At 44.2% G+C, this 26,641-nt stretch overlaps 1 protein-coding gene across 2 annotated transcripts in view; it reads left to right on the forward strand.

The window, feature by feature from the left end:
• The window catches only part of Sv2c (synaptic vesicle glycoprotein 2C), a 173,590-nt gene that overhangs the window by 97,707 nt on the left and 49,242 nt on the right, over positions 1-26,641 (forward strand). For both annotated transcript variants that reach the window (XM_050153836.1, XM_050153838.1), the window contains one exon: positions 1,619-1,770. In XM_050153836.1, the coding sequence (XP_050009793.1) occupies positions 1,619-1,770 (152 nt within the window). The remainder of the gene's footprint in view (positions 1-1,618; positions 1,771-26,641) is intronic.

The following is a 26,641-nucleotide window of genomic DNA, read 5'->3' on the forward strand; positions in this document are numbered from 1 at the left end:
GAGGCAGTTGTTCCAAAATTTAGAGCCAATATTTTTTGAAGTTAGAATGAAATCTATGATTTGTCTACCAGAGTAGACAAATTTTATCCCAATCAGCAAGATATAAATGGTGGTCCCTGATAAACCTAGGGGAGAGAAATGGAGGGGCAAGAGACAAGGAAAATGATGACAAGACAGGATTTCTGATCAAACCGCCATTTATTATTCCTCAGAAGCTGTTATATAGCAAACGGGCAAGGGGGAAGGGAGATGTGTCAGGTCTGCTGGAATTCAGGCCTGGAGACCTCCCTAGCTGATAAGTAAATACTGGGGGTCTGTGATATTGACTAACAAAGGAAAAACTAATGTTTTCTAAAAGCCTGGTGCCTGCAGGTCTCACTAGGCTAATGTCCTAGGTCTTGAGAACTTAAGATGGCTGTAAACAAAATACAGATCTCAAAATACAGGTCTTTGTTTCCTGCAAAATGTATTGTTATTGTTGTTGCTGTTTTCGAGACAGGGTTTCTCTGTGTAGCTTTGGAGCCTCTCCTGGCACTCTTTCTGTAGATGGACTGGCCTCAAGCTCACAGAGATCCTCCTGGCTCTGCCTCCTGAGTGCTGGGACTAAAGGCGAGTGTCACTACAAATTTTTAATTTTGCAGTGTCAACACGTGAGTCTTTCACTTGAATGGTTTACCCCACTAGTCACACTATAGCTTCAAGTCAGTCAGCGGCTCTTATAAGTACCCTTTCTAGGGGGATGGACAAATGGCTCAGTGGTTAAGAATGCTTGCTGCTCTTCTAGAGGACCCTAGTTCGGTTGGAAGAACCTACATGGGTGGCTCACAAACACCTATATGTAACTCCAGTTCCAGGAGATCTGACACTTTATTCTGGTCTTCTGGTCTCCATGGGTACCCACACACATGTACACACACACACACACACACACACACACACACACACACACACACAAATAAATATATATAGTAAAATATTTTTAAGACAGAGGAATGAACAAAATACCATACTTGGTACAAACCCTTACGTTGGTGCTCATTCAGCTGTCCTATCTCCTAGATAAAGATTAGGACTAATCTAGGAGGTGAGCCTGTCAATATGTAGGCCAGCAAAGCCCATCAGGCTGCTGTGAGGGAACAGGGACTAATGATGGCCCACAGCCCCCTAGGGGTATTTACAGTAGAGCCCAAAGTTCCCACCAGTCATATGGCTGAGATACATCACAGTGCTTCTCTTTGCTTTAATGAATCAATTAGGGTACTTATTTAAAAAAAAAACCCACCAGAATGCTGTGACTTTTAATAAATATCACATAGACTGTCCAGCACTGAGCACAAACCCCATCTGAATTGCAAGCAAAGCTGTAAACCACGTGAGTGGGGAACCACTGCCACCTTCTGCCCACATAGCTAAATTGCAATTCCAAGTTTGGGTGAGACAGTAATGTACCTGTGTTCGCCATGGACAGTTACTATAAAATGATAGAAAATGCACCTCGCTTGCTGTGCCAGGGATGGGAGAGAATATGCATTGCTAGCGTTGGCTTTGGATTTGCCCCTCTCACCTCACCTTAGCTGTCCCAGACCCAATCTCATGTGTTCTCTGCACCTCTTGGCAGGATTGGAGGCGCCATTCCTACCGTGTTCTCCTACTTCGCTGAAGTCCTAGCCCGGGAGAAGCGGGGTGAGCACCTCAGTTGGCTCTGCATGTTCTGGATGATTGGTGGAATCTACGCGTCAGCCATGGCCTGGGCCATCATCCCACACTACGGTAAGGGACCGGCCATGTTTCAGCTTCCCTCTCCATCCGTTTCCTCTCTGTGCTGAGCTCTGGCTTGGGGACAGGGCTGTCCTCGTCAGGTGTCTGCCACTCATAATGCTCAGGAGGTGTTCCTCTCTGTGGGGAGATCTGTATGAAGTATGACCATGTCAAATGGTCCTTTGGGCATGTGGATAGAAGAAGCAGGACTCCTGTGCTGCTCTTGCGCAGTAAGAGTTGGTGGTCACCCCATCCTCCACTTTCCCCATAGCTGCGATTCCTTCAGGCTAACTCATCTCTGACACTGCCTATCTAGGTTCAGAGTCAGGTCCCACAGGTTGAGGATTCGATCCCGCACGACTGACCCGTTTCTGATGCTTCAGATGCCAGCTGCAAGTCCAGGCCTCCTCTGAGTGACCAGCTAGAAACTGGAGCTTTCCACAATCCTCCTCCTCAGGTGCAGCTGGTTTCTATAATGGCTCATAGATCTCAGGGAAATGCCTACATTGAATTTCCCAATTTATTATCAAGGATGTTACAGAGAATACTGACATATAAGGGGAGCAAAGAATCACACCTCCAGGTTCACCATTCTCCATGCGTTCAGCAGCAGGGAGCTTCCAAATCTCATAGTTCATGGGTATGGTCACTTAATAACCCAGTCTTTAGCCAGAGGATGGGGTACATAACTGTGGTATATCTTTCTGGTGACCCACTCTACACAGGAACACGTCAAAGCTAGGCTCATGTAAACAGAGTCATTCCTATCTCCTAGATAACTCCAGAGGGTGAGGTCTCTGTGTTGTGAGCTGAGAATGAAGTTCCGCCACAGTTGCTACCAGGAATCACAATAGTACAGTCGGTGTCAACATCCGCCACAGTTGCTACCAGGAATCACAATAGTACAGTCGGTATCAACATCCGCCACAGTTGCTACTAGAAATCACAATAGTACAGTCAATGTCAACATCTTTTTCTTCTGTTGCCCTCACTCTCCTGTATTTGCTGTAGCTATCGAGCCTGACTTAGGGTTGAAGTCAGATTCCTACAATTCAGGAGGGACACAGACACTCCACAGGACATTATCCGGAGTGCTAACTCCACCAACGGCGTTTATAGAGATGTGACTTCCCACCTCTCTTGAAACTGTCATACACTTCAGATGCACACAGGCGTCAGTCCTGTGTCAGCCAGGCCCTGTCTGTCTGGGGAGAGGAGCAAGACTGCGTCTCACAGACCGTGATCTGCAGCACATAAGCGGCGACACTGCCTAGCCACTCTCCAGACCCTGTCATCTGTTTCTCCTCAGCCATTGCCACACCTGCTTCCATGAGCAGTGAAAGTCCCCGTTCTGAGCAATACTCTCAATCTCAGAAAACACAAGCTTCAAGTTGCTTCATCTACAAACAGTGAAGTACAGAAATCAACAAGAATCAAACTCAGTGTGCAGGAAGAAGGAAAACTAACTCCCCTTCTTTCTTCCCTCTCTTTCTCCCTCCCCCCATCCTCCTCTCCACCCCTTTGAACAAGCTAATGCTTGTAAAATAGAAATATTGTATAAATTAAAGCTACACATGACTTCAGACTGGGGGACCAGGGATGTGTCTCAGTAGCAGAGTGCTTGTCGGACAAGCCCAAGGACCTGGATCCAGACTCCTGCATTGAAAAATAAACAAAAGCATGGCCTACTCTTAGTTCTTAAAATCTGATAAACCAGACCAAATTAGATTACTTTTTAAATCCACTTGCTTGTTTTCTATTCTTATTTCTTTTGAGAACAGTACAATTTCTGATGATAAAGCATAACTTTGAGAGGTCTCCAGCACACATAGACAGATGTAGGTATCCCAAGGTGCTGTTGTTTGCTTTGTCATATTGAGCACAGATATTGTGTTGTCTCAGTCTTCCTTCTGATAAACCTAAAAAGTTATGTAAAGGCCAAAACCGTATTTAAAAACAAGAACAAAAATCAAGACAAGGATTGTCATGGTCTGTAGAGAGCTTCCCTTTGCTGAGTGCTGAAGTTGTGAATGGCGTTCTTGCCCAAGTGATTTCCAGTTGATTCTGGGCCAAAGGTGCCTTCGTGTGGCCAGTTCCTCCAGAACTGTCTTCGGTCACCATCCAAAAAAGTAGAGATTGTTTCCTTCACCTGGGACCTCAGGACCTCAGCCACCCTCAGAACCTTAGATTGTAGAGCAGCGTTGAGTCCAGGCCCCTCTCAGCTCAGATTAACATGGAAAGAAAGACCCCTGAGAGGTTACTCTGTGGGAACTAGAGAAAGCAAAATGTAAACGCAGACCTTCTGCCAAGTCCAGCCTTACTCGCCATGGTTCTCAGAGCTACTGCTGGTCCACTCACACACAGCCTTTTTAGCCATTAAAGTAAGGTGCTTGTGGCCAGTGGGACGGCTCAGCGGCTCAGCATATGTATTGCTTTTGCAGAGGACCTGAGTTCAGTTGCCAGCACCCACATCAGACAGCTCGCAACTGCCTGTTAACCCCAGCTGCAAGGGTACCCAGCATCTCTGGCCTCCATGGACACTGGTGGCACTCATGTGCACATACCCTCACCACAAACAAACACATACAAGTAATTAAAAATAATAGAAATAAATCCTTAAAAAGTAAGGTGCCCTCTGGGTGGGCAAAATTATAGCTCCATTCATCATTTTTGCATGGGTTCCAGGGAGATTGCCCTCTTTCTCTGTCTCTGTCTCTGTCTCTGTCTCTGTCTCTCTCTCTCTCTCTCTCTCTCTCTCTCTCTCTCTCTCTGTTTCACACTCACTCTCCTCTTTCTCTCTTCCCTTCTCTCCCTCCCCACTGCTCCCCCTTAACCCTCTCTAAGCCAGTCTTCTCCTTTGTCCTATTCTCCCATGACACCCCCTTTCCTTGGCTATAGCCAAACCTCTCTGGAACTCCTTAATTCTTGGGTTTATGGCAGATCCCTTCCTGGCCCTCCATTCCCATTGTATCACTCAGGGTCTCATCTGCTGGCCATGCAGCTGAGGCCATGTGTTGACTTCTGCAAGCTGTTCATTGCTTATCTTTTGCTTTCCCTGCTAAGGATTCAGCTCTTCTGATTTGCCCTTGCACTTCCCTGTCTTGCAATTGTGCATGGCCTGATGGCCTGAGAACCTTTTTCTTTGCCATGCATCGGTGCCCAACACACAGGAATCAGCGTGTGTAAGCTCTGCCATTTTAATATTAAAAAGGACAAACTGATCCATCCACAACTAACCCGCCTATCAAAACTAATCCATCTCTAACTAATCCACTAACCCGCCTATCAAAGCTAATCCATTTCTAACTAACCCGTCTCTGACTGTCATGGTAGAAGGTCACAAATCACAAAGCCACTTGTGAAAACTGAGAATGCAGCAAAATGAAATGTCTGGGCTGACTTTAATTTTGATGATGTGGGTGGGACCTTGAGAAGTAACGACCTCGGCACGGCAGTAAAGCAGTCACGGAATATTAAAATCTTGGGGCCGTATTTTCCTGAAGTCTTTCCATGGCCATAAGTGTAGAGCCAACAACATATCACTTCAATCAGCCCTGTCTGCAGGTTAGAACCAGCAGGGGGAATTCTTGTGAAACACCCTTTCTGGAGTCACTGCTGTGCTCTTGGATGGTAGAGTCTTGTTTGTTTTTTCAAAGTTAAAATCGAGACGCTCCTATGATGAGGTGTCTGCCAGTGAGGCTGCTGTCCTATGGGTGGATTCTTTCCAGTGTGCTCCTTCCCAGAATCCCCTAGCCAGGTGCTTAAGAATTGTCTACATCTATGGAAAATATACTTTTCTGGAAATGTTTTCAGTGAGTTTTCTACTTCCCACAATCAAATCAGATCCTCCAGGCTAAGGACTCAGTGCTGTCTTTATTCTTATTCTTTTTAGCATAAAGTAAGCATGACTGACAAATACAAATTATATATAGTTGGTGTTCACAACCTATCTTTATATACATGCAAGATGGCTCAGCCAATAAAAGCTCTTGTCATGATCTGAGTTAGAGCCCTGGAACCCACATGGTGGAAAGAGAGAATTGACCAAAGCTACCCTTGAACCCAGCATGGGCACCAAGGTGCACTCACATCTACAGACGCACACACCATAAGGTAAATAAATAAATGCAAAAGGTAGTTTTAGAGAAAATAGAGCATTAAATGTTTAGGGGAAAACTTTATATTTTCACTGGAAATTCTGTTTTGTATGAATGATCCAGAAGCCCAGGAGCAGGTCATTTGCTCCTCCTCCGCTTCTCCATCCTCTCTCACTGAGGAGATGTTTGAGGACCGCTATTCTTGTAGGGCTGTGTATGGATGCATTTGAGAGCACAGCACAGTGACCTGAAGTTTGGTGTTGGTTTTCTCAGATGGGGGGAAAGTGTGGATAATCGGCTTCCACATCACAGATATGCTTCAGGCGGATGAGTGCACACACGAGGGTGGCTCATGCACACAAGGCTCTCTTGACGGCCCCCATGCCAGGTGCTTCTTTCCTGCCTACGGGGCACAACCACCAGTAGGGAGCCTGAGCCTGATGTCACTGAGTTGCGGTGGCTCCACACAAGTCTCCAAGGCAAAGCAGCCCTTATGTTTGGTCCAAGGATTCTGAAAGGATTCTTGAGCAGTTAGATACACCACCAGGGGTTTTGATGGCTTCATGGCCTGGTGAGTTAAGACACAAGCTGCTAATGGTAGGAGCTAATGCTAGGAGCTAATGCTAGGAGCTAATGTTGGGAGCGAATGCTAGAAGCTAATGCTGGGAGCTAATGCTAGGAGCTAATGCTGGGAGCTAATGCTAGGAGCTAATGCTAGATAATGGGATTGGCCTAGTTTTTGTACCAGCATCAGATAATGATGGCACTTTCCCTCACATTATCAGTCTTTGGTAAAGTTGAAACCTTACCCAGAGATGGGCAGTTGCTAATATCTGAAGGTTTCCAGCATAAAATCTCACGCCTATAATCCTAACGCTAAGCAGGATGAGACAGAAGGATTTCCGTAAGTTCAAAACCCTCTGGGCTACATTTCAGCACAGCTTGGGTTACACAATGAAGTCCTGCCTTGATCTCTATCCCCTCCTCTTCCCCTTTCCCACATCCCTCTGCCCTACCAGCTAACTAGGTGTAGGGAGTGTGGCTATCCTGGGCACCCATTCTCAAACCCAGGTTTCTGGTCTCAGTGGAAACTGGCTACCAACACATAAAGGAACACGGCAGCTTACCCTCTGTTTCAGAAGCTGTTGTTACCATGATGGTATATATCTGTGGACTACAATATTCATGTTGATACTGTTCATAATGATCATATCATTTCTCTGTTTCTGCCATATGAATTTTGAGAATCAAACTCCAGTGTTTATAGCAAGCAACTCCTCTACCTACTAAACCATCCTGCCAGCTCCAGGTTGATTTTGTCAGCACCTGTGAATCTCACAGTGACAAATGGGAACTGGCAGGTGGCTATTTGTTATGCTGATACCATTTTCTTAGATAAACCCAGGAGAGGTTGGACCCTGTGTGCACCTAGTTTTATACCCTTGAGGCATATTCTTTAGATCTGACATTTGTTTGTTTGTTTTTATTCATTTATTGTTGCATGTGCGTGTGCATGTGCACACACGTGTAGTGCAGCACATGGACGGAGCACAGTTGATAACTTACAGGAGTCTGCTCTCTGTTTCCACTATGTGGGTCATGGAGATGGAAATCAGGTCAGCAGGCTTGGTGGCAGGCATTCTTTACCAGCTGAGCCAACTCCAAACCTCCTGAGGCATCTTTACACTGTTGTCTGTGGTAGCCGTGCCACGCTAACAACAGAGTTCAAGAGCTTCCTCTTTCTCTCCACCCTCAGCAGCGTGCCTTGTCTGCTTTAGGGCAGCTGTTCTGGCTGAGATGGTGGTCTCCCACTGAACGTGGGTGGAAACAAACAGCTTTTTCAGAAGCAGACAGGGCTCCGATGGAAAAGCCCTCCCAACACTCCCCTGCCCCCACCCCTCTCCCCCCACTCTCCGGTAATGAGAACACATCAGCATTTAATGGAAACCGAATTACCTTCCGGGGAAAATGGGAACAGGGCTGACTCATCACTCTGGTCCTCCCACCTGAAGCTTTCAGTGAGGTCCGGATGCGGGGGCTGCTGCTTCCCTGCAGTGCTGTCCACTCCATTACACTTCCTGGCACTCTGCTTGACTGTGCGTTGGATGATGAGGTGTACATCCCAGTGAGGAGCAAGGATGCTCAATTAACTAAGGGAGGGGATTTTCAGCATGAGGAGCTCACTCACACTGGACTCAGCACCCAATAACCCCCAGGCTGTGTCTGGCTCACCCTTTCACTGTGAGCATCATAGAACCAAACAGCACATCTACACAGCCCAAGTCCATCCTGCACGCCACCCCCCTTTCGGCCTCAGGGAGACGGTGGCCTGGAAAATACATATCTTCCCAATGTTGTCCAAATTACACTGTGCTTGGATGAGAACAATACATCTCTCTCTCTTACTGAGGAGGAAGGGAGAGAAGACCACACTGATTAGGGGAGGAATAAGGAGGCATCCCTTGGATCGCAGAAGAAAGGAATTGTGACAAGTAACATCAGTCTCTATACTGCTGCCTCAATGAGCTCTGATAAGCGCAGTGCCTCTTGCAGTCAGCATTCCAGTAAGAGTCAGCCTGGTAACCATGGTAACCCCCAGAAGATATCCAATCTTCAAAAGTGGCAACCACTTTCAGGCCTGTTGGTGGAAGTCTGTAGCCCAGCTACTTGGATGCTGAGGCATGAGGGTTGTACATTCAAGACTTCCCTGGGCTACATAGTGACTTTAAGGCCAGCCTGGGAAACTTAATGAAGGCTTGTCTCAAAAATATTTAAGTAAAAAGGGACTCTGGATATAGCTCAGAGATAGAGCTCCCTGCCTTCTATGAGCAAAGCCCTGGAGCCCATCCTCAGCACCACAGGAAAACAAGCAAAGTGGCAGTGACATCCACTGTGTGATTCTCTTCCTGCCTTAGATACCCAACATGTCTATGCTTACTGTGAGCATAGAAACTACAGGGACAGGTCAAGAATGAGCCAAAGCACGTGACACTGTCCAGTATGGTGTGGGGGGTGGGGCTAACAGTTAAAACAAAGGAAGTGAATCTGGAGAACATAACATTATAGAATACCAGTGACCTGGAAGCCTCATCCTCCACTCATGCTCATTGGATAAGTTCATTTTCAGTGGACATATAAAACACAAGCATGTAAATTATGGTGATTACATGCATTGATGTTCACGCGCAGAACTGTACGCTCCTGTGCTACCATCACTGCTTGGTGGCACTACAACTTTGTGACCAGGGTGTCATCCTTCCCTCAGACAGTTAGTTGAAGTCTACAGACCTCTTTCTAGAACAATGCTTTTGCATGAAAAAATAGGATTATACATGAAACAATTCCTGTCAAGTACAGTTAGTAAGATGTAACAATATCTGGCAACAGGTGACAGGGATGGTCAATACCATAAAGTTAAAATGGGTATGAGGACATGAACTAGAAATCACCTAGTCTTTCCTTTAGAACTTTAAGAAGCCACTGGATGCTGGGTCCAGATTCTTACATCTTATTTTTTCACATTTGTTAAAATTAGAATTGACTAGATATAAAGAAAAACCAGCTAACAGGAGGCATAAACAAACTTGCTTTCTATTCCATAGGATTGTCTGCAAGCAATCCAGAGTCATTTTCGTAGCTCAATAGTTATCACCAAAGACTCCAGTTTCTTCTAAGTGTCTGACCATTCCTAGCATAGTTTTGCTAGTCATTATCATAGGCAACACAAAATAGTAGATACATAGAAGGATATGATATACCTGTGCTCCTATCAAAAAATGACCCTACCTAGCTGCAAGAGAGTCTGGGAAATATAGTCTCCAAGCAAAAAGGATAGTGTAGTGAATGTGGGGAGACAGTGAGCCATCTCTGCTGTAGTGCTTCATTCTTTCTCTGTGAAATCATAGATGCTCCTGCATTTTAGAATCTATTGACCAATGTGGAGTTGTGACTAACCAGAAGAGAATGGTAATATTTGGGAAAGCTACTAGGTACCTAGTAGGTGGTCAATAAGGCTGGAGAATGAGGCTCAGAAAACAGCAGGAGCCAAGAGAATCTTCTCTTAAATAACCAACAGAAACTCAAAAATTTCTTAGACCAAAAGAAAAGGCAATTTAAGAAAAATTACCACAAGTTCCACAGTACCTAGTGTCAAAATTAGCTGTTTTATTGGCTTTATTTTTCTTCATAAGTCATGGGGAGTTATTTTCTTTGCACGATAGAAACCTCCTAGGTACCACTTGCTTTAGCATGTCAATTATTGCCAGTAGATTTCGTTATGGATAAATTACCCCCTTGTTCCTTTAGACAAGATGCTTTGTACATTCTGATGTGTGCCAGGAAGGAACCAGGTACTATTTGAAGAATGGGTATCATTTGAGTAAACAAAGACTTTGTACGTTGGTTTTAGAGTAGATAGATACTAGGTTCTCAAGATCCCCAGCCAGTGGTCCCTCTGCAGCATTTCAGAGTGCATCAGACTTACCTGGTTCTCAGACCATAGGTTTCCCCCTAGCTACATATGAAAACAGTTTTCCACTACCAGGCCTTTGTTCCTCTCTCCAAGGTAAATGCGGAGATCTGCCTTTCTGCGATTATCTTTATCAGCAGGCATTTGGTAAGTGCTTAGGGTCTAGGAAAGAGCATTCCATTTACGATGTTCACAGGTATCCAAGGACATAGGATTGCTGCTTTTCCAAACTGCTGCTCTGGTTTTACCCCATGACCAGAATGGCTGATAACAGCATACCCTGAAACTGATAATTCAGAGGCCTGGGTTCCTTGGTTTCTACTGCCTAGAGCAAAACTCTAGACCTAGACTCATAGAAACTGCAGCGTCTGGTGTATATGCTATCTGATCAGGAACCATGGCTTCTCCCTGACTATTTATGTAGCTTGCTTGCTTACCCGATTCTTTCCATGCTGGGAGAAAAGAAGTGGCATGCTGATTTAAACAATCCATGACCTATTCATAATTTTATTGAAAATAAACCTTTTAGCTCTTTCTAACCACATAAAAATGTAGTATAGTGCACTAACCTTCTCCTCTAGAATTCCCTGATGGTGTAATTCCTTTCTTAAATAACTTTCATCATTAAGTTACTCACTGGATGTGCACTAGTCACTCCCCTCCATAAGCTGTCAGCACGGATCTGTGTGTATGCGTGAAAACTCTTAGTTAGGAGGCTTTCCCAAAAGATGACACAGAAGGTGTGTGGCATCATTGTACCTGTAGTGTATATATCTGGCTGGTGGCATCTGTCCCCTTGCTCAAGTGATGCTGTCCTAGCCCCATGCCAAGCCTTCTAAAGTCTAAGCTTCACTTTGCGTAAGAAAATCTAGATAACTGCAGGATTCTTTATTATTTTAAAAATTATCATACTGAAGATTTCATAAGAAACACAAAGGCTTTTGTATCACACTCTTCATAGCCTACAGGTGGGAAGTCCTCCCCTGACCTGTGTTTCCTTCAAAAGCATCATGAGGTCTTTCTGATCCCCTCCACACATGCATGAGAGCGGAAACTGCTTTCTCCTTCTTTAGGACTCGACCCCACTCTCACGTTATCCTCCTTGTTAGGCAGAGGAATCCAGCCTCGCCAGCTTCTGATCGTGGGTTACATGTCCGTTCTTTTTTTTTTTTTACTTTATTTATTTATTAAAGATTTCTGTCTCTTCCCCACCGCCACCTCCCATTTCCCTCCCCCTCCCCCGCTGAAGTTCCCCTCCCTCGTCAGCCCAAAGAGCATCAGGGTTCCCTGCCCTGTGGGAAGTCCAAGGACCACCCACCTCCATCCAGGTCTAGTAAGGTGAGCATCCAAACTGCCTAGGCTCCCACAAAGCCAGTAAGTGCAGTAGGATCAAAAACCTATTGTCAGCTCAGCCTCCTGTTTTTCCTTATGGGGGAGATGCTACTGCCTGGGAGGCTTATACAACAAATATTCTCTCATGTTATGAAGGCTAGAAGTCCAAGGCAGGCTGCCGGAGTGGAGCTGGTGCAGGGTGGAGGGTGGATGGGGAGGGGTTGGTTCTGATGAGAGCTATCTTCCCGGCTTGCAGACAGGCACCTTCCTGCTGCACCATCACATGGCAAGAGTAGGCAGGTCTGGCTCTTTCTTCCTCTTCTTATAAAACCACAATCCTGCTGGCTTAGGGCCTCATCCTTATGACCTTGGTAAGCCTTAAGGGCCTTAACTTCGGATATAATCGTATGATAATACAGTGTTCAAGCTATGGATTTGGGAAAACACAATTCAGTTCATAACACCATTGACTTTATTTTAGCAGAAAAAGAAAGAAAGAAAGAAAGAAAGAAAGAAAGAAAGAAAGAAAGAAAGAAAGAAAGAAAGAAAGAAAGACAAAGAAAGGAAGGAAGGAAGGAAGGAAGGAAGGAAGGAAGGAAGGAAGGAAGGAAGGAAGGAAGGAAGGAAGACTGCCAGACATTAGAGAGCAGCTCTACCCTTTGAAAGCACTGGGCTAGAGTCATTATTTTCTAATATTTTTCAATACAAACTGCTAAGCCTAACTTGATAATTCTCTCTCTAAGGTATGCACCATTCCTGTGCATATTTTCATATTCTGAAATAGACAAGACACATGTGAAGTTAGGGCACCATTCTCTGGGAAGAAGTGTTTTAAAAACACCCTTACTAGGTTGAGTTCACCATTGACCTAATTAGATCCCTCACCCAAGATTTACAATTAGCATCGTTATCAAGTCCTAGTAACTAGCCATTTTGCTTCTACGTGTATCTCCACCTGGAAGACCATAAAGAGCCAGCCCATCCCAAAATGCCCCTTTTTGTGAGTCACGATCACTCCTCGGACTCTCATGAATGTTGCTGAGCTGTCTTAGGAAGCAAGAAATGGAATTTTGTAGAGCAGAGAATTCTTTCTTTGTATTTTAGGGTCCAAGTTGCTGAACCTCGGATATCATTTTTCTTACATATTTATGGTGGGGTCCTCAGAAATTCTAATTATCTTTTAACTACTCCAGGTTGGTAAGGTAAAAAGTTGTAGAGTTTACCCATCTCTGGTGGTTGGAGCCACATAATATCCTTTCATTTATGTAACTAAAGCCAAAACTATTTTTTCACATAACTTAGGAGACATTGGTGCTAAGTGAGCTATTCTCTTACTGTCTGATTTGGTGATTATGTTGTGTGAACCTGATTTGGTGATTACATTGTGCGAAGCTATCTGTCAAAATCAACGTACCATAGTTTTGTCCTGAGTTGCTTTTAGAGGGTGTCAAGACGATACAAGGATATCTTAGCAAATGTGCCATTTGACACACGCACACTCGTGAGGGTTCATATGTGACTGGTCGCCTGAGATGCGCAGTTAGCCATGCAGAATGGAGACTTATTAGAAGAGATCTTTAAATGGGACAGCGTTTAAGGTCAAAAAAGCATGGCAGGGGATGGAACTGTTCAAGTTTGGAAGGTACTTCTTCCTTAGCAGTTGTTTGGTCTTTTCTGGAACACCTCCTCACAGTTCCCCTGAGGACAGATTGAAGTGCGTTTCTCATTTACTCCTCATTCTTCTGTGTGACCGTCAGTGGGCTCTCCACATGTGCATCCCATCTTACTGCAGGGTGTGTAAGAAACACCGGCCTTGGTTGAGGTTCTGATGGTACACTTGCCGGGAAAGTGGCGGTAAGCCTGATCGATAGAGACGTGGCAGAAGTCAGGCTCAAAATCTGGCAACAATCAAAGGAGACAGAATATTACAAGAGGAAACATGGTTGAAGCAGCGTGGAGTGACTGTGTCAGATCTTAAACAATGCTCTTGTGCAATCTTGTAATAGAAAGGGTTGAATAATTGAACCATGTGTGTAGTTATTCCTTGCCTAGGCGTCCCTGTGATTTAATGGACTGTCTTAACCACGTGACTGGCATGTGGAAATTGGTTGAGGGCCATGGAATGAATACACACATACAAATCCCAGCACTCAGGAGGCAGAGGCAGGTGGATCTCTGTGAGTTTGAGGCCAGCCTGGTCTACAAGAGCTAGTTCTAGGACAGGCTCCAAAGCTACAGAGAAATCCTGTCTCAAAAAAAAATAAATAAATAGAACAAAAATACATACAAATATATAGACATGCATGCATACATACATATATGCATACATATAGTTTATTCCTTATTCCTTTTTAAGTTATCTATTATCCAATGGGGGCTGAACCGATGGATCAGCAGTTAAAGGTACACACAGTTCTTGCTGAGGACCTAAGTTTGATCCTCACATTGAAGTGGCTAATGGCTGCCTACAATTCTAGTTCCAGGGCATCTGATGCCCTCTTCTGGACCTCCATGAACACTGGCACTCATGTGCACGTACCCCCACCCAGACATGATTGTACACAAAGTGTAAAAAATAAATCTTCAAATAATCCAAAGAAGAAGTGGATCCTAGAACTGCCTCCCTTGCCAATAATGAAGCTATGTCTTCGCTTAAGTTATTTGATAAACATGTAACACTGGGCTTTGGGTCTGAAACGTATTTACTGAGCAACCCCTTTGTGCCTGGCCAGAGGTTGGAAGCAGCAGAGCTCCTGGGCTAAGAGAGGAGTGTGGAGAAACAGCTCATCTGGGGTAAGAGCAAAGGGTCAAGGCCTGGATGCTCATCAGCCCTGCTGTACCCAAGAGCTACAAAGCACGCCTTTATCAGGTGCTTTATGAATTAGGAAGTAAGCCCCACTGGAACCACCTTGGAGTCCTCTGTTCTTTGCCATAGGAATGGTGTTATTAAGTGGAAGCAGGTTCCCATAACCTGTAGGACACTTAAGAGTAGGAGGAACCAGGGAGGAAGATGGGCTGAAGTGTGCGGGGTTGGAGGAGTCCTGGCTTCACTTTGCTCCACAGTTTAAGACAGAGATGGCCAACTCAGAGTTGTTTGAAACACCTTACATGATAATGACCCTGGTGGTATGTGAAGATTTTCAGAGGCCTTACCTTATGGTGCTGAGAAAAATCAAACCGCATGACCATGTGCTGTGCTCAGAGACTAGCCAGACAGAGAAGAGCCGCAGGAAGCGGGGGTAGAGCCAGCTCCTTACAGGGCTATGTACCGTCTGCCTCTGCTATGTATGGTTTGTGCTCAAGACTGCTCCTGACTAGGACAGCTTCTGTCCTGCAAAACAACTTCCAGAACTGGCTCCATAGCTACTGGGAAACACTATCTTGAAAAGAAATCATGTCATGCACAGGCACTGTAGCTCAGTGGGGAAACCCATGTGTCAGGAACTGACATAGATGCAGGGCGGTGGTGGCGCACACCTTTAATCCCAGCACTCAGGAGGCAGAGGCAGGCAGATATCTGTGAGTTCGAGACCAGCCTAGTCTACAAGAGTTAGTTCCAGGACAGGCTCAAAGCCACAGAGAAACCCTGTCTCGAAAAACAAAAACAAAAAAAAAAAGAAAAAGATAAAGACATCGATATACCCACTACAGAGACGGGGGGGGGGGGTGTCATTAGATCTTTGTGCCCTCTAAATCTAATATATATATCATTGCTTGTCAGTTTTTAAAAGATACCCATATTAACATAGCAGTGGTTCTGCAGCCAAGGTTAAGGTTTTTCCTCTGATCTTGTATTTGAAATCTTTTATTTCACATCAGTGAAGTTGCGTTAATTCACAGCAAGAACCAAGCTATGTTAGAGAGGCGGCTGCACACATAATTCTTTTAAGCAAATGCTTATTTCTTTAGCATACCATACCTTGTTATAATCCAGGGTGCATATGGGCATATTGGTTGGATTTTGGTGACTGCAATGTATTATTCAATGGATATTTAAATGTAATGGAACCTATAATTTAAAAGAACCCCTGGTGTGTTTCTAAAACCACCCAGCCCCAGCACTTTAATATTTGCCCTTTCTACTCCAGCGAAATTAACCGTATGTATCAAACATTCACACTGAGTAATGCAGCCATTATTATACCAGTCTCTGCGTGTGTCTAAGGGAAATCATGACTCGGATGCTAAAGAACACCGCCACATAACCTGGCCCTTATCAAAGGCAGCACAACACGTTCAAGGCTTGCCTGCAGTAGCTTTACACAAAATGGTCTGGAAAACGCTAGGAGCAAAGGTGTTTGCCAGAGCCTTTAGCTTCCAAGGAGACCGATGTTTTAGCCTTTGCTGCTGTGACTTCCTAATGGACGGCTCCTCAGAGGGGAGGCTCCTTCCCGTTTGCTGTCCTGTCCTGCAGTAGAGCAGAGATGGGAGCAGCAGATCCCAGCCTGACTCAGGCTTTGTTCCCTTGATTGCCCTCAGCATCCCCGCCACTGTCCTGAGAAGCAAGCTTCCTTGCCTCTTACAAGCATCGTAAATCACGGTTTCCTTTTACGGGAAAACTGCTGATTTGCTCGTTTGTGTTCCCTTTTCTCTCTGGTCCACATGTTAGTGGGAAATTGCAGCTTTCTTTATGCGGTATATTATGGCCAATGAGAAGGGCGGCCTGTGCTTACCTGATGTACAATGAGAGGTGACATGGGCGAGGGATTTCACACCATTCAGCCTGCAGCAAGTGTAATCAGCAGAGAAAAGCTTGAGCAGCCGGCTACAATGTGCTGGCCAGACCTCATCAGAATTATTCACTGTCTTTCCTGAGGCAAGGACGACCACTCAGTTTAAACGGAAAACCCAGCATAGTCAAAAGCAGTGTGTTTGTGTTCCACTGTGTACCTAAAGCCAGTGAACATTACTATACTTTCTGATTGGACCTGTGAGGCCAAAATTAAGATATCAGTCCCATACTTCAGAAATGTTGGCTTAAACCCTTCCTGTACTAATTAACCTTCTAACCCTCGTTATTACCTACGTAACCATTTTTTCAAGTCCCATGGTCACAATACTGAGCTCTTGTCTCCTTCTACTATGAATTTGATTAGGATTAGGCTTGCCTGCCACCACTTCACCGTTTATTAGTAAATCAGACCCATGAAACAGAGGCAGCAACAAAATGCTTCGTCACACAAGCAGCAGCCTCAAAACTTTTCCCTTATCATATTAAATTATATACAGAGGAACTATTAAATTATGAACAACTTGGGTGTAATTTGACTAATACTAGTCCACGAAGGATCTAAGGACAGAAGGAGATTTATACATATAGAAATGGTCAAAAATAAATAAATAAGAAAGTAGAGAGAAAACATTTAATGATAACAACACCAGCCAAGGGATAAATGAATATCCTTAGGGAATGTGGAGATACCATGACATGTCCTTACAACGAGATGAGCAAGACTGCATGGGGTGTCTTTGCTGTTATCATGTGGATTTTTCTAAGGCATGGCATAGCTTGACTGGCAAAGCTTTCTGTACAACGGTGATAAGAGAAAACCTTCTCAAGCTGAGACATTTATGATTGAATGGTGAATATATTTATGGGGAGACGTTGAGCTTATAAAGAAAACTAACAAAAATTAAATCAATATAAACCGTTAAATGGAAACAATGTTGTAACATGGGTAGTATTTACAGTGTGCTTTACACTCAGGAAGAAGTCTGTCCTTCAAGTGCACTGTGTGGCTTATGTCGAAACCTCAGACTGCCAGTTTTACTAGACATTTGCTTAGTGAAAATGATTATTCAGGGTTGGAGAGATGGCTCAGTGGTTAAGAACACTGGCTTCTCTTTCACAGGACCCAGGTTCAATTCCCAGCACTCACGTGGTGGCTTACGTCTGTCTGTAACTTCAGTTCCAGAGGGTCTGATACCTTCATACAGACACACACATAGTCAAAACACCAATGTACATAAGATAAAAATAGATCATTTAGCTGGGTGGTGGTGACACATTCCTTAAATCCCATGTAAACAAAGGTGGAAGGAGAGACCTGACTCCGAAAGATTGTCCTCTGACTTCATACATGTGCTGTGGCACACATGCACAATGACATGCACGCACATATACACCGTTCACACTAATAATAATCAAGTAAATAAGTAATTTCTATAAACAGGCAATTTCTCATTTAATGTGCCTGTCACACACAATCTTATTCTATGCACCAAACATAGAAGTTGAAAACTAGTGTGCCTGTGCCACGCCACCCCAAGATGTTTTTATTCTACCCTTCCAGTTGCTACATCACAGCACTAGGGTGGGGGGAGTGATCAATATAATCAGAACTTGCATTATTCTTGCTTCAGTTGAGTAAGTAGTATTTTTATATTTTTGTCTTTGATGTTCCTGAAGCTAGTAACTGTGTTTTCAGTTGCCCATGTTCCTGTGTGCATGCCACAGATTCTGTTCATAGTCCCTAGCTGTCAGTGTCGCTGGCAATGCAATGAAACCTCTTAGGTGGCCTGTCCTCACACCACATCTTACCAAGGACATTCTCCTGGAATTCTTGGTCCTGTTCAATTGTTCTGCTGCATACCTGAGTTGACTCCTTATTCACAGGCTATCCAGAACTTTGTTTTATGCCTCCTTTAGGTGGAGGACAATCTCTGACAATTTCCTTTGAAAGGATACACAGCCTGTGCCTTTACCAGACCACTTTTAGGTACAGAATTAGAAGCCAAAGACATCTTGCTTCCGAATAGTTGGAGATAATTCTCCACTATCATTTAGATAACTGACCCTGTCTTTGTTTTCCCTGGAGCACACCCTTAGATGCTCAACAAAATACCACTGACCTGTGCCAAAGCCCCTATGGCTCTCTATCGTGTACTTTGGTCCCCTACAGCCCTTCTCAACAAATAAACTAGAGTGATCCTTCAAAAATACAGGTCGTCTGTTCTGCCGTTTCAGGCTCTCCACCTCCAGTGTTTCCTAATTACACTTAGCGGTGAACGTCAAGTCCTTAACCCTCCTTGATCTGGTCCATGTCAGACCTCTTACCCATTTCTCACACACACATATGGTGATGCAGCCTTGCTGGCCTTATTCTGCAGTGTGCATGCCGAGAGCATTTCCCTCTGGGATGTCCTTCTCTCCCACATCCCCAGGAACTGCCTTCTGTGTTCCTTGAAGAGACCATTCCTAATCACCCTATCTAAAGCAGTAAATCCATCCCCAGCCCGTGGCCCTGTTCCCTTACATTGATTTGTAATATGCATTCTGAGTGTGTCCAGATAGAATAAAGCCCCATGAAGTCAGGAACTTAGTCTCATTCGGTTGTATGACCTTTGGATATAAAATGGGTCCTGGAGTGATGGGCTTCTGGAAAATATTTGTGGAATTAACATCAAACAAGAATGTTGTCCACATGTAGTGTCAATCATTTGAGGCACATAGAGCAAAATGTCCAACAGAACTTTCAATAGGTCTAGTTCGTGCTGTCAAAGAGACAGTCCAGACCGGCATCATCCAATGGGAGTGTGTGTGAGCCACAAATATGGTTTACAGTTTCCTAACTACCACAGTAAAAATAAGAAGAAATGGACCAGAAAAATGACTTGGCTGGTAAAGGCTCTTGCTGATCCCAGTGACCTGAGTTTGGTCCCAGAAATGAACGTCACAGAAGGAGAATTGTTCTCTGATTCTGCACATGCATGTCACACACACCCATACACTCACACTCCCACCACACACACACACACACACTAACGTATTTTTAAAAGTAAAAGGTGCATATACAATTAATTATGACAATATTTTATTTGATTCGCTAGTTATCTAAAATATAACCACTTTAACATACATCTAATATACAAAATTAGACATTCACATATTTTTATGCCACTAAGTCTTCAAATCTGGCAAGTTTACTGAGCTTGCCTCAATTTGGAATTGAACTTTCATTTGTATTTAGGTTTTACAGTTCCCAGTTTAAAATGTAGACTCCGAGTTTCAATGCATCCCTGGCATCCTGGGATAGCCCTCCACTGCTCAGGCCTTGGACTTAAACACTCCTTTTGGTGGAAGACAATCTCTCGCAAGTGTTTCAGCCATTCTCAATAATTTTGAAATAACTGAATTAAATGGCATTTTCTAACTATAAATTCATTAGAATTCACCAAAACTTCTCATTCAGTCCTTTAGTCATACTGGCCATACTTCAGGGTTTTGGTAGCCACGGATGGCTAGAGGGTGACATACTGGATGGCATGGCTCTATTGGATAGTCAAGATGCTTAAACACTTGGGAGTGAACACACTCGTGTAAAGATGGCACAGAGAGGACAGCCAAGTTCCGAATGTCGCTTTGGCCCTGATTCCTTCATCTCACTCCTCAGGATTCAGCTTACATGTCAGCTTTCCCCATAGATTTCCCAGTTAGGTTAGCTCTCCCCAATTATACGCTGTTAGGACATTATCCAGCTCCCATATTTAGGCTACTGTGCTATGCTCTAATTAGTCTCTAGATTTCTCTATTTGCATTTCTCATTAGTTTATAAATGCTGTACGGCTAGGAAACGCCATTGGTGAGTCCCCAGTGCGGAGTCCTCACTGAGTGTTTGGGAATAAGATGAACGAACTAAATGAATGAAATAGATGGCCGACCTTAAATGAAGAAGGACTAACCCTATTAGAACCAAGAAGCAAGGTGTGAAGGGAAACCAGGACGCAATGACAGCAACAAAGACACAAGCTATCACATCAGATGCTCCTGAAGGCCCTGTGGGTATAAGCTAAGATAGAAACCTATTATGTTTAACCAGGTCCTTGGGAACATTCAGGCACACCTCACATGCTCACCAGTGTTCTCATGAGCTCAAAAGTTCTTTAAAAGGCTGATTTCCAAATTTCAGGCATTGCTGATGTGAGTAGATGGAGGCTGAAGGCCTGGCTTACTTTAAATGTTTGGTCAGCCCCAATCCTTCTGTGACTGCGGTCCCCTAAAGGACAGCTCCTTTGTCTGCATACCAACTGAAATGGTGAGCTCTTTGGAGCTGACTTGGGCTGTGTGTGATTTATGGGCATTTGGTCTAAAGATACTTAAAGGATGGAGTTATTGGAGCCAGGAGGAGGGAGAGATGTGATTCATCACCAAGGACAGTTTACTAAATGACTCTCTAAAACACTGCAGTAAATGCTAAACCAGGACTCTTGTTCCAGCCGTGGAGGCAGGCAAGGGTGTGTGTGCATGTGTGAATGGGCTAGAACAAGAGATAATGTGCAGACATAGGGCTCAAACCGATGCTTTTCCAGCCTGTAGAGATATATATTCTCGGAGAATATAATTATCTTTTTAGTTTTCTTACATTCTACGTAAAGCTATCTGTCACACAGTGGCCAAGTTCCTATCTCTGTTTCCATCTTGAGGCTCTCTGGGTGTCTGTGAAATGGCCAGGGAGAAAAAAAAATAAAATTTTACAAATTCATATTTTATAACTCTATGTGGGTTTTGATTTTTCCATTTTTCTGAATATTCCCTCACCTTCTTCATGTTGTACAGGCTATAGATGTAGAGTTCCTTTGCAAAACTTAACTGGCACTGAAGAATGCATTACATGTCAGAATTGCCTAGTGTCTCTCTAAGGGAAAAAAAGGTATCAGTGACATGTAAGCAGTTCTCTTGAATAATCGGTACTTGTCACGTGTTCCTTCTGCCCAGGGCACTGCTGTAGTGGTTCAGTGACCCACTCTGCCAAGCATCCATACCTGTTTCTCAAACTCCAGGATGTCCAAATGGCTGGCCAGCTACATCCTTAGCTAGAGGCCTCCTCTGACTCACTGTTACCCTGGAATCACATGGGGATGAATGCTGGGAAACAGCAGCGAACTGGAAATCGGGAAAAGAGAGGCACATGACAGGTTGTGGGGACCTTGTATAGACTCAGCTTATGTTCAGTAATGCAAGACATCACAGTGCTGTGCTGAGTTCCCTGCTTGGGGACACGAAGACTCGTACCTTGTGACTCTTCCCCCTACAACACACACACACACACACACACACACACACACACACGCATGGGCTAGGGATGTGTCTCAGTGGTAGAGCCCTTGCCTGGCATATACAAGGCCCTAGGTTCAGTCCCCACCATTACAAAAAAAAAAAAAAGAAAGAATCTACTTTTATTTCTCCTGCCCAATGACAATTTCTACCTACGCCAACTCTATGGTTTAAAACAAAACTGAGGCTTGTACTAGTGAAATACCTCAAACTAGCCCACGGATGAGTGAAATGGATAGAGTTACAGATACTGAAGTTGGCATCTTTAGTTTTCTTTTGAAACCACTGACTGAGGAAACGATTAGAAATGATTCATTTAATCTCAAGGTCCAAATCAGGAGCAGAAGGAGAGCGAACATGAGCAAGGAACTCAGGACCGCGAGGGGTGCACCCACACACTGAGACAATGGAGATGCTCTATCGGGAACTCACCAAGGCCAGCTGACCTGGGTCTGAAAAAGCCTGGGTTAAAACAGGTCTCACTGAACATAGCGGACAATGAGGACTACTGAGACATCAAGAACAATGGCAATGGGTTTTTGATCCTATTGCATGTATTGGCTTTGTGGGAGCCTAGGCTGTTTGGATGCTCACCTTACGAGACCTGGACGGAGGAGGGTTTTCCTTGGACTTCCCACGGGACGGAGAGCCCTGATGGCTCTTTGGGCTGACGAGGGAGGGGGACTTGACTGGGGGAGGGGAGGGAAAGGGGAGGCGGAGGTGGGGAAGAGACAGAAATATTTAATAAATAAATAAATTAATTAAAAAAAGAAATGATTCATTTACCAAAATGTGCATTGGTGACCATTGCAGAATGGAAATAAAGAAAGGAAGATGTAAAAACTCAGAAACACCAGGCAGTGGTGGCACACATCTTTAATTCCAGCATTCAGGAGGCAGAGGCTGGTGGATCTCTGTGAGTTAAAGTTCATCCTGGTGTACAAAGCAAGTTCCAGGACTGCCAGGGCTACACAGAGAAACCCTATTTTGAAAAATCAAAATAAGTATGTTAGTTAATTAGTTAACTAAAATAAAAAACTTGGACTCTTTTTTGCTCCAGGATGTCCCCATTTCCCCCACTGGGTAAGAGCAAGGCCAGTGGAGCTAATACACCTGCAGGATTAACCTGTGGTCATCACAATGAGGCGACAGAACCCAGGTCTGGGGAGAGAAGGAACTAATAGCCACACAATGACTGTCTCAGGACTTGCTGTGTGTGGCAGATGTGATCCTAGAATGTTGGAGGTAAATGTTTTCACTAAATTATATTGTCCGTGGACTGTCACTATTGGTGTGACTCCTGTATACTCCTTAATCTAAAGCCATCGCTCACTTTCTCAAGTGGACTTTGGGAACCAGCAAAGAGACCTAGAGAAGAAGTGTACTCCTCCCATACAGGAGGGAGTTGTTTCTTGTCTGTGCTCGCTGGACGCTGTGAGTTAGCACTGCCGGCAAGGTCATCTCCTTCCTACAGCTCCTACTCCTGAGCACAGAGACTGAAGAGAGGTGCCAAGAAGAGGAACGGGTCAATTCTAAGTCTGCTAGAAGGGTCATCAGTCTGTACTGTTGAATTCTAAATTGAAGTCATTTTTTTAAAAAACTGTGAACAAAAGTAGCATTATTCTTTTGTATTATAACTCAAGACCTGGGCTAGAGAGATGGCTCAGCAGTTAAGAGCACTGGCTGCTCCTCCAGAGGTCCTGAGTTCAATTCCCAGCAACCACAGGGTGGCTCACAACCAGGATATGAGGCCCTCTTCTGGCATGCAAGTATACTTGCAGACCACTCATACATAAAATGTAAATAAATTTTAAAAAACCTCAAGACCATTAAACCACCCCAAACATTAGCTTCTAACCACCCCACAATGCCATTACTATTACCTTCTAAGATTAAACATGCAAATGAGAGACTACATGACTGCTAATGTTTTATAAATGAACAAATCAGGTATGAAATCAAGGTGGGTCTCAGCTATGCCCCCCTTGCCTGTTGCAGTATTTTACCATTTTTTCACATGTATATGTATGTCTATGGAAACCTGATTTCACTATGAATGGCTTCCATCATTTGTTCTGATTCAAGGCTGATGGCATGAAGTCAACATCTCTTCCACATTTGTGGTGATGTTAGGCCACCTGCTCCCACAGATTTGGCTTACTTTAGGGTCCATTGCTGTTTTTTGAAGTATTCACACAAATGAGAAATACCTATGCCAGATGTGGAATATTTATTGTTTTGCATCCTCCCACAGTGACAGCGTTAGTTCAGAGAAAGAAAGAGGAAGGCGCAGAGAATAAATAACTTGGAGAAATGAATGGTGCGGTCACATTAGATATTGAACAGTCAAGACTGGGTTTGAAAAATATTGTGACATTGTGATCCAGAGCCAGTTTGAGGGGCAACTCAATAAGATTTGAGGCCCGGATAATCACGCTGATGCTAGCAGCTGCTTTTACTTGGTTCGTAACATGACTAATTTTATCACTAATATCCATAACAAAATGAGCTACACAGATTCCTCCTGCCGTGAAGATGCTCGTGTATAGCTTTCTCTGCCAGGAGGTAAAGAAGTACAAGCCTTTCACTGCCTTGTTCTGCTGTGATCCAAATGCTGGTGGCGGGCCAGAGGCTGTGCACAGGCTGTTCGCATGCAGTGGCTGTAGCAGCGGTAAGCCAGGTCTAGTCGAAGACTCTGCAGAGCCACAGGGTCCATAAATCTCCCGAGCAGCACAGCCGGCTCAGTCAGCCATTCAGCCCCTCAATCTTGTGCCACAGTCCTGGTAATGAGATTTTTTTTCCTATGGTGGTGGTTTAATATTAACACTCGGTGGCTTATGATGGCATTTGCTGCACAATTGGAAGGTTTCTATTCTGAACACTGGATTTGTGGGATTTCTTCTAGTTCTCTTTTAAAGTTGCTTCCTCCAAAATATAGAAGCCAGGCACAAAAATCAAATAGGGTTGCCTCTTTCATAGAGAAAAAAGCAACACATATGCAAGCCCTTTTCCTCCCTCGTCCATGTTGTTTCATTGTTCTTTTGTTTCACATCCTGTCTCTCTTTAAATATGAATAAATATGAATAAATATGAATAAATAAAAATTAGGGCACAAACCTAATAAAACACCTGCAGTGTGTTATGTGCATGACTGTCATTTCTTACAGGTGTTTATACAAAAGTGCAAAGACGGGTAGTTTACTTCTTGTCTTTGAGGACACGGGGACTTATTGTTGCTGCTGTCGATCTACCTGGCTATGTTCATTTCACATTTACTAATTTCCACTTGCTGTGGAAACAGCCCCCAAACCCATGAGAATGCAGTGTTTTGGAACCACCTCCTCCCTCCCCTTTTCTAGTTGTCTTGAACAGGTGGTACTGGAAGAAAAAGGCACTAGGTGAGAAATGAGAAAAACAACTATAGGCATTCTTCCTGTGTGAGCCACATGAATTGGGGTTCACCCCACCCCTATGTTTGATCAATATCATTAGAGTTGACTTCTGGGTCAGTGTAAGGAGGCTGGAATAAAGGAAGGAGAGATGCTTTGGGCTATACTGACACAGCACAAAACAAGACTAGATGATCACGAGTAGAACTCAGTCCTTAGTAACAAAGTTGGCACAGCTTCATCTCCTGCAGCATCTCAGTGGGTGGGTTTTCTTCCTTCTTATTCTGTTTCCGTTTTTTAAAAGAAGAAACCAAAAGAAAAGACTTCTTAACCTGGTCCATAGAAGGGCAGTCATTAGCTTGTAAGTTACCCTCTAGCAGCTACTTCATAGGCCTTGTGCCTTTATCCCTGAAGCCTTCACTGTCTTGACCCACTTCAGTTCCTGCTAGCAGGTGCATCACTAAGAGAGGGACATCTGGCAGCATGCAGATACATATTCACCCCAATTTCTCACTCTAACTGCCCCCTGATCCACTCCCACATCCCTGCTCCTCCCCAACTTCATGTCCTTTTAATTTTTAAAAAGGATATATTTGTTTTATTTTATGTGTATTAGCCTTTTGCCAGCATGTATGTTATGTTCACTGTATGCATGTCTGGTTTCCTTGGTAGTCAGGAGGGTGTCAGATCCCCTGGGACTGGAAGCACAGATGGTTGGGAGCCACCATGTGGGTGCTAAGAATTGAACTTAGGTCCTCTGCAACAGCAATAAGTGCTTTTAACCACTGAGTCATCTCTCTAGACCCCTTTTATTTTTTAAGAACCCATTGAGTCCAGTGTATCTTTTAGTTCTCTTTTATATATCCTATATACTAATCCTCTGTTGGATTTATAGCCAGCAAAGATTTTCTTCTCCAGAATTTAATTCAGAATTTAATTTCTTATTGGACTGGTCTGGGCAGAGCCAGAGATGTGCCCAGCCAATCTTTTTGCTGCTGGTTCTGGAGCCAGTGCGGTGCAGTGTCAGAGCACAATGCACACCTTCAGTATTTTACCCTGGACCTTCAGATATTATGATCTTACTAGCAAGGATTTTCTGTCACCATGACATCCATCACTATGGACCTGACTCTCGACCTTCGATTTTGTAATACTTATTTATGTTACTTTCTGTATATGAGAGTTTTGCCTGCATGTATGTTTGTGAACTATGAACTATATGCATGCAGTGCCCTGGACAACAGAAGGGCAGAAGTGGGCAGATCCTTGAACCTAGAGTTCAGAGGTTATGAGATAACACATGGATGCCGAGAAGCAAACCCAGCGTCCCTGGAAGAGCAGCCAGTGCTCTTAACCACAGGACCATCTCTCCAGCCTGCAGAGCATTCTGTTTTAAAGATGGGATCTCACTAACTAGCCTAAACTAGCTCCAAACGCACAATTCCCCTGTCTCAGCACCCTAAGTGCTGGGATTACAGACATGAACCACCACACGCAGCTTCAAACACTTTCGCTCCTGTTTTCCTTATTGAGGCCTCCAGAC

The sequence above is a fragment of the Alexandromys fortis genome, unplaced genomic scaffold (assembly GCF_014885135.2).
Source record: "Alexandromys fortis isolate MF-2015 unplaced genomic scaffold, M_Fortis_MF-2015_v1.1 scaffold_79, whole genome shotgun sequence".
In the NCBI taxonomy this organism is placed as follows: domain Eukaryota; kingdom Metazoa; phylum Chordata; class Mammalia; order Rodentia; family Cricetidae; genus Alexandromys; species Alexandromys fortis.